Source organism: Calliphora vicina, chromosome 1, assembly GCF_958450345.1.
Source record: "Calliphora vicina chromosome 1, idCalVici1.1, whole genome shotgun sequence".
NCBI lineage: Eukaryota > Metazoa > Arthropoda > Insecta > Diptera > Calliphoridae > Calliphora > Calliphora vicina.
The window spans coordinates 127,888,684-127,901,660 of record NC_088780.1 but is presented as its reverse complement, the minus strand read 5'-3'; the positions used below and the strand labels follow the sequence as shown (position 1 = coordinate 127,901,660).

Sequence of the window (12,977 nt, the reverse complement as noted above, 5' to 3'; positions counted from 1 at the left end):
CTTCTATTTTATATTTTTTATTAAAAGAAACAAAAACGTTAATTTAAATTAATAACGAAATGTAAACAAACTTTGACAGATAGAAGTGAAAAAACATATCGAGCAAAAAATAGTCAGCTGGCTTTTCGACGTCACCTTATTAGATACGCCTTGTACAACAATAAAATGCCAAAATAATACAGAGTTGTAAAATGTTGGGCAGGTTTTTATTTCGAGACATACAATAATCGCTTTAATTATTTCATCCCAAAATATTGAGAGAATTATAAATTGATTGAAATGCAAAAATTAAAAAAAAAACTGTCGTGGTTTGCAAAAATTTACTTATAGAAAATTATATTCTATACAAAATTTTGGAATAACATTTGGCAACTTATGATAAGCACAAAACTAATTTTAATTTTAATGATTTTGGAAAAAAGAATAATGTGAACACATTGTGCAAAGGTTCATACAACTTTATGACGAGAAGTAAGGAACAAATAAAGTATAAATATACGTTGGGAACAAAGTATATTTAATAATATAGCATATTAACCAAAATAAACATTATTTTTGCTCTATTGAATAGTTCTAAAAAGCACATAGCTGTTTTTGCATGCGCAGCGACGACATATTAATCGTATTACTCTTTCATAACAAATTAAATTAGGGAGAAAAAACTTTGTTAAAAAAATTGTTGAAAAAAATTTAATTATCAATCATATAAGTCTATATACCCTTACAACTCATGGGAAATGGTATAAATACATACATTTGCCATGATGAAGCGTATCTCGTGTTTAAAACCTTTTTTATTTTATCACTAAAATATCTCAAAATTTAAATCGAAAATTGACAACACCTAATGTCAGCTGTTAGATTTTGGCGCGAAATGTAAACAATCTTTTGTTTAAGAAATTTGCGAAATTGCAATTTCAGGAACTGCAGGTCAGAAAGTTTTGTTTTTTATAGTTATTTTTGTTAATTAATGTTACATTAAAATTTAAATAATGGAACCAAGTGGTGGTAAAAAAGTTTTACAAAATACTGGAAAATTTTTCTCAGAAACAAGAACAGAAGGGTAAATATACATTTATTAATATTTCTATACTCATATACTATTTATTTGTTTGGTTACCCCTCCAACAGAGATGACTATTTCAATGAAGCCGGTTACAGGCAGTCAAGGGAAAATGATAAAATTGATTCCAAATATGGTTTCGATCGTGTTAAAGATGGTGTGGAGAGGACTGGGTATCTCATCAATATGCACACAGTAAGCTAAATTAGAATTTTCTGAAATATTTAAATATTTGGAATAAATTGTTTAAATTGTAGACTGAAGTGTTAGACGAAGATCGTCGCTTGGTGGCAGCGTTAGATTTGTTCTTCATACAAATGGATGGATCTCGTTTTAAATGTACAGTTGGCTACCAACCGTATTTGCTGATAAGACCTGATGAAAAACAAGCTATAGAAGTAGCTCGTTTTATAAGTCGTAAATATGCAGGACAATTGGTTAACGTCGAACATGTTTATAAAGAAGATTTAGATTTGCCCAATCATTTGTCTGGCCTTAAGCAACAATATCTAAAAATAACCTTTCTAAATCAAACGGCCATGACAAAAGTGCGTCGCGAAATTATGGCTGCGGTACGAAAAAATACCGAAAGGGAAAAATCGAATACATATTACTTGCAAATGTTGGCTTCTTCCTTAGCCGCCAATAGCACCAGCGAAGGTGGAGATGCTAAAAAACAGTTAGATTATATGGATTGCATAATGGATATTAGAGAACATGATGTACCCTACCATGTTCGCGTGTCAATAGATTTAAAAATTTTCTGCGGTCAATGGTATAATATACGCTGTCGTAGCGGCGGCATGGAAATGCCCATTATAACTCCACGTCCCGATATACTTGAAAGACCTGAACCAGTAGTTTTGGCTTTTGATATTGAAACTACCAAATTACCATTAAAATTTCCAGATGCCCAATCGGATCAAATTATGATGATCTCCTATATGATTGATGGTCAGGGTTATTTAATCACAAATCGTGAAATCATTTCATCTGATGTTGATGATTTCGAGTATACACCGAAGCCCGAGTTTGAGGGAAATTTTATAGTTTTTAATGAAGAAAATGAAATGCATTTGATACAGAAGTTTTTTGATCATTTAATGGAAGTTCGGCCACATATCGTTGTGACGTATAATGGTGACTTTTTCGATTGGCCCTTTGTTGAGACTAGGGCTGCAGTTTATGATTTGGACATGAAGCAAGAGATCGGGTTTTCAAAATCAAGAGAAGGCACTTATTTGTGTAGACCATCTATACATATGGATTGTTTATGTTGGGTAAGTACAATTTTGTTTGGTTTTTATGAATTTAATTAATTATTGATTAAATTTATTGTACTTTTATCAACATTGGTCGCAATGAGAAAGTTTCTAGGTTATTTTTTTTTTCTAAATATGCATCTTGTTTTCAAACACAATCTTATGGTAAAAATAGTAAATAGTTCCCTAATTAATAAGTTATCTGAAGAATACGGGTATTATTGAATAGTAGTAACGTGACCAGAAATAAAAATTATCATAAACAAATGATTTTTCTAACATTTAGTCAATTCACAAGGTCTCCTATCAGTCATATTGTCATAATGTCCTAATATATCACGACTCGGCAGCTCGGCTTAACCGACTCTTAGGCATTCGGCGCAGGTCTCTGCTGGTTGGTTACTATAACACAATAAACATAGCATACAGAGTAGTATTATTTTAGGACATTTTTTGCTTGAAAAACAATAAAAACCATTGTGAAATATAAGGACAATATGACATGATAAGAGACCTTGTGAATTGACCAATTATGTATATCAAATACATATATTTCTAAATTATTATAATACTTGTGTATTGTATTTTTAAGTAATCTTAGTTGTTATACGAAAATTGAACTTACTCTAGCTACTTTTAATGAAATTTTCTCGTTAGTATTTATTGTTTACATATTTATATCATAAAATCTTATAAAATCATTCCATCAACAACAAATTATTATAAAAAATTAAAGAGAACGAACAAAGCTCGATTAAGGGTAAATTTGTCTTTTGATTTTGTTCATGTTCCAATGTCGCATTCCGGTAACTAATTCATCATTTGTTATCAGTACTCCGAGGTTGTTTTAATAAAGTGGGAAAAAATATCAATATAAATCAAAATTTAGTGACTTTAACTAAAAAACAAGTTACTGTATATAATAATCACATAAAACATTTTATTTTGTTGTTCAAAGTGGGTCTCGTTCGGGATCTTAAATGTATCTTTTTTACAACTTTGTGATTTTTGATATTTAGTTTTTGTTTTTCATATAAAACAAAATTGGCGCCGTGTGCCAGACAGTTAGGCCCTAAATGGAGCTGAAACGGCGGCGTATTAATTGAAAAAGAATATAATTATATAATTTTACTCAATATGCTTTATATGTTATTTTGATTTGTATTCCAGTAGAATCTCGAAAAGGTTAACTCGCTTAAAAGTTAATCGCTCGGCTAAGTTAACCGAATTAAAACATAACTCTTGCAGCAAAAAATACATGCTAGTCAATGTATTTTGTTGTTGTATCAGACATATGATTTGTTGTATTTTTGTTTGACAAATCGGAGTGTCAGATATATAAGTGGCTTTACAAATCATACTAAATATTGTAAAACAAGAAAACTCTCAATTGATAGCTTTTTGAGTCAGTCTAAAACGAGTTCTATTTTTTGTCTTGTTCGGGATACCATGTATATATTTATTTATGTATATTCTTCACGAAACATAGTGGACTAAATTAGAACAAATATTTTTGTCAAATTTCATTATTTTTTCACTTCAAAAGCGTACATAAGTCGCGTTCGGGCCAATGGAAATGTCCATATACAATTTATAAAATTAGTGAAACATAAACTTAATTTCGAATATATATGACTGTATTTTAGAATCTATACACAGAACATACATATATTTTTAGGGAATTTTGTATTCGAATACCCCAGAGTAGAAGTGCCTGCGCCCTACCGAATTCTTTGGTTCTAATATAATATAGATCTACAAAAAATTTTATTTTTTTTTTTAAATTTGAGCAAATTTTTTATTGGTAAAAGTTTTTAATGTTTTATGTGAGATTTCCTTTATTTTTTGCAAAACAAATTTTTCAGAAAATTTGTTATTGGTTAAAGGTTTTTTATATTAGTGTAAGTTCAATCTGAGGTCTTCTAAGAGTTGATTTCTTTTCTAAGTTAAACCATTTTATTACATTTTTAAATATTGTTATTATAATTGAATATTGTGTCTATTCTATACCCCAGGTAAGACGTGATTCCTATCTGCCAGTTGGTTCCCAAGGTCTGAAAGCTGTTGCCAAAGCAAAATTACGTTATGATCCCGTTGAATTAGATCCCGAAGATATGTGCAAAATGGCAGTAGAACAGCCACAAGTACTCTCTAACTATTCCGTTTCGGATGCTGTGGCCACTTACTATTTGTACATGAAATATGTACATCCCTTTATATTCGCTTTAAATACTATTATTCCCATGGAACCGGACGAAATTTTGCGTAAAGGTTCTGGTACTCTTTGTGAAACTCTACTTATGGTGCAGGCATATCATGCCAATATTGTATATCCAAACAAGCAACAAAGTGAACTTAATAAACTCTCCAATGAGGGTCATGTTTTAGATTCGGAAACATATGTGGGAGGTCATGTAGAGGCTCTTGAATCGGGCGTATTTCGTGCTGATATACCATGTCGTTTTCGTTTAGATCCCAATATGGTTCAACAACTAATGGATAATGTAGATCGTGTATTGAAGCATGCTCTGGAGGTGGAGGAAGGCATACCTTTGGAAACAGTTAACAATCTGGACGAGGTGCATAAGGAGATATGTCAAGCCTTAAAAGGTTTACATGATATACCAAATCGTTTGGAACAGCCTGTTATATATCACTTGGATGTGGGCGCTATGTATCCAAATATTATTTTAACCAATCGTTTGCAACCCTCAGCTATGGTCAGTGATACTGATTGTGCTGCTTGCGACTTTAACCGGCCTGGTGCTCGCTGTAAAAGGAGTATGGATTGGATGTGGCGTGGTGAAATGTTACCAGCCTCTAGAAATGAATTTCAAAGAATACAGCAACAATTGGAAACAGAAAAATTTCCACCATTATTCCCGGGCGGACCACAAAGAGCATTTCATGAACTTTCCAAAGAAGATCAGGCGGCCTACGAGAAAAAACGTTTATCGGACTATTGCCGCAAAGCTTACAGGAAGACTAAAATTACTAAATTGGAAACAAAAAATTCTACAATTTGCCAAAAGGAAAACAGTTTTTATGTGGACACTGTGAGAGCCTTTCGCGATCGTCGTTATGAATACAAAGGCTTAACTAAAGTTGCCAAAGCTGCCGTCAGTGCTGCTATAGCATCCGCAGATGCCTCGGAAATCAAAGCCGCCAAGGGTCGAGAAGTTTTGTATGATTCGTTGCAGTTGGCGCACAAATGTATTTTGAATTCTTTCTATGGTTATGTCATGCGTCGTGGTGCTAGATGGCATTCTATGCCTATGGCTGGCATTGTGTGTTTGACTGGTTCCAATATTATTACAAAAGCTCGAGAAATCATAGAACGTGTGGGTCGTCCCTTGGAATTGGATACCGATGGTATTTGGTGTATTTTACCTGGCTCTTTTCCGCAAGAATTTACCATTTTGACTTCGCATGAAAAGAAAAAGAAAATTAATATTTCTTATCCGAATGCGGTCCTCAATACCATGGTTAAAGATCACTTCACCAATGACCAATATCACGAATTGGTAAAGGCCAAAGATGATTCTGGTGAACAGCCCGAATATACCATAAGAGACGAAAATTCTATATTTTTTGAAGTAGATGGTCCTTATTTGGCCATGGTTTTGCCGGCGTCCAAAGAAGAAGGAAAGAAGTTGAAGAAAAGATATGCTGTGTTTAACTTTGATGGCTCTTTGGCTGAATTAAAGGGCTTCGAAGTAAAACGTCGAGGTGAATTGCAGCTCATAAAAAATTTCCAGAGTTCTGTTTTTGAGGCATTTTTGGCTGGTAACACTTTGGAAGAGTGTTATGCTTCGGTAGCTAAAGTGGCGAATTACTGGTTGGATGTTTTATATAGTCGAGGTTCTAACTTGCCCGATTCGGAATTGTTCGAGTTGATTTCAGAAAATAAATCTATGTCTAAGAAACTGGAGGAGTATGGAGCCCAAAAGTCCACGTCTATATCAACTGCTAAAAGATTAGCTGAATTTTTGGGAGAACAAATGGTTAAAGATGCTGGTTTAGCCTGTAAATATATTATATCTCGAAAGCCCGAAGGAGCACCTGTCACCGAAAGAGCAATACCTTTGGCTATTTTCCAATCCGAACCCAGTGTTCGAAGACATCATCTACGCCGCTGGCTAAAAGATAATACTATGGGTGATGCTGACATACGAGATGTTTTAGATTGGAACTACTATATTGAACGTTTGGGAGGAGCTATACAAAAAATTATTACAATACCGGCAGCTTTGCAGGGTCTATCAAATCCTGTGCCCAGAGTGCAACATCCCGATTGGCTACACAAAAAAATCTCTGAGAAAAATGATGTCTTCAAACAGCGTAGAATCAACGAAATGTTTACTTCCAGACCAAAGCCTAAGCCAGCCATGCCTTCATCCAGCAATGACAGTGAAGCGAAAGATGTAGATATAGCTGATATGGAAGACTTATTAGGCGTAGAACAAACGACCGATGGCAGGCCTAAAGTAACTAAACGACGTAGGGCTCACTCAGACGACGAAGAAAACGAGCCCAGCCAACCTGAGCATACGTCTTGGCGTCAAGCTTTGGGCCAACCACCAGTCATAGGCAAAACACGTAAAGAAATAGTGGAGTGGGTTAAATTCCAAAAGCTTAAATGGGCTTGGCAATTGGAAAGACGACAACGCTACACACAACAAAATAAAAGGCAACGCAGTAATAATGCAAACAACGCACAAGATCACAGATCCTCCTCTAAGGGGGCCATATCTACAGCCACTTTGGGTGGATTCCTGCGAAGAGCTCAGCGTTCGTTGCTAGATCAAGTTTGGCAAATATTACAAATTGTACCCGTCGATGATCTAGGACACTTCACAGTGTGGGCTATGATCGGAGAAGAATTGCACAAAATAAAATTAATAGTACCTCGTATATTCTATGTCAATCAAAGAAGCCAAGCTCCACCCGAAGAAGGCCAAATGTGGAAGAAAGTAAATCGTGTACTGCCACGTTCTCGACCCGTATATAATCTATATCGGTACAGTGTACCTGAACAAGTTTTCAAAGACAATTGCCTGGGAATGTTGGCTGATCTTGCAACTCCCGATATTGAGGGTATTTATGAAACTCAAATGTCTTTAGAATTCAGAGCTCTTATGGACATGGGCTGTTTGTGTGCGGTGCAACGTGAGGAATCCAAAAGATTGGCTAGTTTGGCCACTAAAGATTTAGAAAGCTTTAACATTGAGCAATTAGAACAAAAGTCACAAGCACACATAAAATACCTACAAAGCTCTAATGCTAAACTAAGGAAAATATTCCTGTATCAACACAATATCCCCACTGCCAAGAAGGAAGTGTGGTCAATTTTCCTAATGGCGAGTAAAAAAGCCATAGTTATAGCTTTAGATACTGTACGTACAAATCAAATGCCTAACATGAAAAATCTCTATACCGCCGAGAGATTAGCTTTGATTAAGAATTTACAAAATCCCGAAGATGCCGAAAAAATACCAGCAGAAGATTTTACATTCGAAATATTCATTGAAGTAGATGTCAAACAGGTTTATCGCCATATACAAAAGGCGTTGTCAACATACAAGGAAGAAAAACGTGGCCCAACTGTAATTTGCATGCAAACGGCTTTAGAGGCGCGTAAACTGAGCAATAACATGCCAATTTTATTAGATTTTGCACAAGCCCAGATCCACATATCTGATGATGCTTCCCTTTTGTCGGGCTTGGATTGGCAGCGACAAGGTTGTCGTGCATTGGTGCGTCATTTTTTAAATCTCAACAATGTTGTGGAGTTGATGTTGGATCAATGTCGTTATTTCCATGTTCCATTGGGCAATATGCCTCCAGATACGGTGTTGTTTGGAGCCGATCTATTTTTTGCTAGATTGTTGCAAAAACACAATTTTGTTTTATGGTGGTCTGCTACCACTCGACCTGATTTGGGTGGCCGAGAAGCCGATGACAGCAGATTGTTGGCGGAATTTGAGGATAGTATTACTGTGGTTCAAAATCAATCCGGATTTTATCCAAATGTTTGCGTAGAATTGGCCCTGGATAGTTTGGCTGTATCGGCTCTACTGCAGTCGACAAAGATTCAGGAATTAGAGGGTGCTTCCTCAGCCATAACATTTGATGTAATACCACAAGCTTCTCTAGAGGAAATGATAGGCACGGTACCAGCAGCCACTCTACCAAGTTATGATGAGACAGCTCTGTGCTCTGCAGCTTTTCGTGTTATGCGTTCCATGGTTAATGGCTGGCTAAGAGAGGTGTCGATTAATCGCAACATTTTCTCCGATTTTCAAATTGTTCACTTCTATCGTTGGGTAAGATCCAGCAATGCCTTGCTTTACGATCCTGCCTTAAGACGGTCCCTTAATAACCTGATGAGAAAAATGTTCTTAAGAATTGTAGCAGAATTCAAACGTTTAGGAGCCAGCATTATATACGCCGACTTTAATCGCATTATTTTGTCCTCGGGCAAGAAATCCGTCGCTGATGCTTTGGCTTATGTGGACTATGTAGTGCAGTCCTTAAGAAATAAAGAAATGTTTCACTCTATACAATTGTCCTTCGAACAATGTTGGGACTTTATGTTATGGCTAGATCATGCCAATTATTCGGGCATAAGAGGTCGTTTGCCCAAAGGCATAGATGAGACGACACTTGGTGATGTTACTGCAGCCGCATTAGCGGCCCAAACGGAAGATCGTTTAAAAAATAGGGATTCTCAAAATTCCGATAATGAAGATTCCGACAATGATGTCGTGGAAGTACCACGCGCCCCTGAAGATGATGAAAATGCTGAAGACGAAGAACAATTGTCGCTTGAGTTGAACTGGACCATCAGTGAACATTTGCCGGAAGAAAATGAGTGCCGCGAAAAATTCGAAGCCCTTTTAACATTGTTTATGCAATCTTTAGCCGAACGTAAGACCACACAACAGGCCATTAAAGATATTTCTCATGCTGCATTTGATTTCATTATAAAATTGCATAAAAACTATGGCAAAGGTAAACACAGTCCGGGTTTGGATTTAATACGTACTCTTATTAAGGTGCTCAGTGTTGATAAGGGTTTGTTAGAGGATATAAATGAATTGCGTCGAAATATGTTGCGTTTGGTAGGTGTTGGTGAATTTTCCGATTTGGCTGAATGGAAAGATCCTTGCGATAGTTATACTATATCTGAGGTCATCTGTAAGGCGTGTAATCATTGTCGTGATTTGGATTTGTGTAAAGATAAACATCGCGCCATGAAGGATGGAATGTAAGTATACATATGTATGTAGTATTTTTATATTTGCGTTTATGGTTACATAATAGACCCAGATTTATGTATTGTAATACATTCATAATTTCGGTTCATATTTTTTATCTAAAATTTAGATATTAAATGATCTTTTGGTGAACCATTAACTATTAGTTTATTTGATACCAACTTTTTGTTATATTTTTAACATAAATTTTTACATATCGCTCATCAGCGACAGCACTCTTGTAACTTAAGATGTATGTTTTCTACTGACTATTAGTAAAGATTCCTCTAAGTATGTATGCTCTTTCTGGTTAATACATATTTTAAATTACCGTTGCTTTTAGTGCGAGAATCCTCTGCATTAACTGTTTAAATAACAAGTGACAATATAATACAGGCACAGATTTTTGTGCAATTTATATAAACACATTAGCTGGTTCACTCGATGTGGTTAATTTTATATTACTACAGATCTAGATTCATCCATTTAAATGTTATCGGCAATAAAAAACTTTTCTTTCTGTTTATCCAAAAAAAAACAAATACATAGTATTGATTGGTAACTATTGGGTAAAATATTTGCTATTCAAACGTTGATCAGATATAAATTCAAGGACAGTTTATATTATTTTAATAAAACAAAGTATCTTGATTTTGTTAAATTGATATATTGAGTATTATTATTTAATTGCTTATAAATAAAACCTTTTTGTATATTTTTGGACACATAAGCTAGCTACATATTAGCCTTTTATGTGATTTGGAAAAATGTTATTTAAAGAATAATGCAATCATGCAAACGCTTTTTAGTTACCTTGTGGTTAATAAGTGATATGTACATCTATTTTTGCTTTCATTATTCAAATTAATATATTTACAGCCCCGTTTGGTTGTGTGCCCAATGCTTTGTGGCCTATGACAATGAAGAGATTGAAATGCGTATCATAGATGTTGTCCAAAGAAAACTGATGTCATATGTTTTGCAGGATTTACGCTGTACACGGTGTAGTGAAATAAAAAGAGAGAACTTGGCACAATTTTGCACATGTGCTGGTGAGTTTGCGCCACTAATCTCAGGACGTGAAATCGATCAATTACTGAGAACTTTCCGCAAGGTAGCAGAATACCATAAAATGGATTTGCTGCATGAAACTGTTCAACAAATTATAAATACTAGATAAGATATGTAACATGTATTTTAAAATGCAAAACAAAAGAACTGTAAATATAAGTTACAACTATTTTTCGAATATTTATTAATGGTTTTTATTTTAAATATTTTCGAAATGTTACAACAAAAAAAGTATCATTTAAACTGAGCTTGGCAGAAGAAAATAAATGATTTTTAAAATCATCACTAGCGAAGAAGGCTCAATTCATTTGCTACCTCCATATTAATAACTCCAATTAAGAACTGACATTAACAACACAGTTGGAATTTGTTTTTTAGATGAAAATAAGATTTAAATCTAGGCGGTTGAAGTGATGGGATCAACTTTAACTTCGGGGAATTTGAATTCGGGGAATTTGGCCATATCAGTTTTGCCATCACTACCGAATTGCTTGGCAACACGATCCAATTCATTTTTCATTTCCCTTTCAATTTCGGGGGTAGGATCAACCATCTTGCCACCACTGAAATAAAAACATTTTAATTAAATCAATGCCTTATGAATAACTAATTCAGTTGGAAAACTTACGCGCTCTTCTGTTTGTATTCGCGTACTTTGTCCAAGAAAATTTGTTGAATTGGATCAGAGGCTTTGCTCATGGCTGGGGCAATGATACCAATGCTACGGCGGGCTTCAACACGCAACACGCGTACACCATTCAAAATAGTTTGGGACAACATCTGAAAGTAACAATATACCAGTTATAATTGATTTTTTCAATAGAATTTAAAATTTCTGATTAATTTTCGGTAACCTTAAAAACATTAAAGGTTATGTAATGATTTTTAACTTGAATTTTTCACAACGAAACTCCGTACTTTTTAGATATTTTATATGGTTTTGCAAAATTTAACATATTGATTTGTTGCATTTTATACCAATTATTATAAAATTACCTTTTTATATTATGGTTTCGTTTAATTTCTTTTGTAGAATCTAAAAAAACGAATTGCTGAAAACTCGCTCACTTGCACAAGTATATTTTTTGCGCTGTCAAATTTGACAACTCAATTGTCAGCACAGTTAAGAGTTGCCAGACGAAAATTTATTGGAAGTGAAGTTGGCTGTAGTTGTTTATGTAGATAATAATTCGTTATTTTTAAATATTGTTTAAATTTAAATTTTTTAATGAATATTTGGGTAAACATACATTTTTCAGAGTAATTGTTTCTGTATAGTTACTCAATTTGTAACTCCACGTATTAACTAGCCATAGGTTTGTTTGCACAAGAACAAAACATTGACAGAATTAAAAACCCAACTATGTTTATGTTCTTCTGTGTGGAAAAACATCTGTATGTTCATCTGCATAGTTTTCTTTGTAATCTTTAAAAATTACGATATTTTTGTGTGAAAATACATTTTACATCAGACTTTGTTTTTTCCTCACAAGACAAATTCATGTTCACTGTGTGTTTTGATGTCTTGTCAAGACCGGGGGTACTGATTGATTTGAATTACACGTGTAACTAGCTAGTGGTCCAAATAGAAAAAGAACGGTAATCTGTGATTACCTACATTTTCAACCAAAAATTGATTTTCTATATGAAAATTAACTGAAATAGAAATTTTAAATTTTGATTGTATCTGTATTTGCTTAGAAAATATATGGCTACGAATTTTACCGTTTTCACACCCTAATACTTCGAATTTTCGTTCTTCTAGAATGAGGGGAACATATATTCCAAACTTCATGTCTCTACCTTTTGACGTTTGGTCTGGGCGATGTTGAATCAGTCAGTAGGTACATATATTGTATAAAACACAGAGATGGAAATATGTGGATCCGGATTTCTAAGCCGTGATATAAGTTTTTCATTACATATGCATATTGTCTATGTACATGACTTAGTGAAAAATTCGGGTTAAAAATGACCAATTGTTGGTACAAAATTTGTACATAGGACTACATATCGCTGGCTTAACATGCAAAGGCTCTAAGACCATATATTAAAATATTACAGGAGAGACAAAAAACATTCAAACTTTTTTTTGCGTAAATATTTTTGAATTCTGTAAACGCAATTTTTTTGGTATTTTTCTTTGGTTTATATGTGCGTAAAAGCAAAATGATAAAATAAGTATTTGCCGAGATAAAATGTTTTTTGGACTTAGAGCTTTTTCTATTGCTTAGACTTAGGGTCTTTTTCTTAGAACTTGTCTTTCAAATATAGCTCTCCTACTTGTTTTTCACTAATAATTTAAAAAAAAAATTTAAAAAA

At 34.2% G+C, this 12,977-nt stretch overlaps 2 protein-coding genes across 2 annotated transcripts; one reads left to right on the top strand and one right to left on the bottom strand.

Moving 5' to 3' along the window:
- The first annotated feature begins 931 nt into the window (after window positions 1-931).
- On the top strand, window positions 932-10,835 carry DNApol-epsilon255 (DNA polymerase epsilon catalytic subunit 1). Its single transcript, XM_065515789.1, has 5 exons — window positions 932-1,063; window positions 1,132-1,258; window positions 1,321-2,343; window positions 4,341-9,595; window positions 10,464-10,835. The coding sequence occupies exons 1-5, from the start codon at window positions 993-995 to the stop codon at window positions 10,762-10,764; spliced, it is 6,777 nt and encodes a 2,258-aa protein (XP_065371861.1). The 5' UTR covers window positions 932-992; the 3' UTR covers window positions 10,765-10,835.
- A 153-nt stretch (window positions 10,836-10,988) lies between these two features.
- On the bottom strand, window positions 10,989-11,783 carry ATPsynCF6 (ATP synthase, coupling factor 6). The gene is made up of 3 exons (XM_065515790.1): window positions 11,652-11,783; window positions 11,284-11,435; window positions 10,989-11,218 (listed from the first exon to the last, which is right to left on the bottom strand). The coding sequence occupies exons 2-3, from the start codon at window positions 11,433-11,435 to the stop codon at window positions 11,053-11,055; spliced, it is 318 nt and encodes a 105-aa protein (XP_065371862.1). The 5' UTR covers window positions 11,652-11,783; the 3' UTR covers window positions 10,989-11,052.
- Window positions 11,784-12,977: the final 1,194 nt, after the last annotated feature.

Bases quoted from the DNA above. Each gene is read 5' to 3' on its own strand.
- DNApol-epsilon255 (XM_065515789.1), top strand. From the start codon at position 993: ATGGAACCAAGTGGTGGTAAAAAAGTTTTACAAAATACTGGAAAATTT. The intron at 1,064-1,131 runs GTAAATATACAT...CCCCTCCAACAG, and splicing joins TCAGAAACAAGAACAGAAGG to AGATGACTATTTCAATGAAG. The intron at 1,259-1,320 runs GTAAGCTAAATT...TTTAAATTGTAG, and splicing joins ATCTCATCAATATGCACACA to ACTGAAGTGTTAGACGAAGA.
- ATPsynCF6 (XM_065515790.1), bottom strand. From the start codon at position 11,435: ATGTTGTCCCAAACTATTTTGAATGGTGTACGCGTGTTGCGTGTTGAA. The intron at 11,219-11,283 runs GTAAGTTTTCCA...TTTTTATTTCAG, and splicing joins GAATACAAACAGAAGAGCGC to TGGTGGCAAGATGGTTGATC.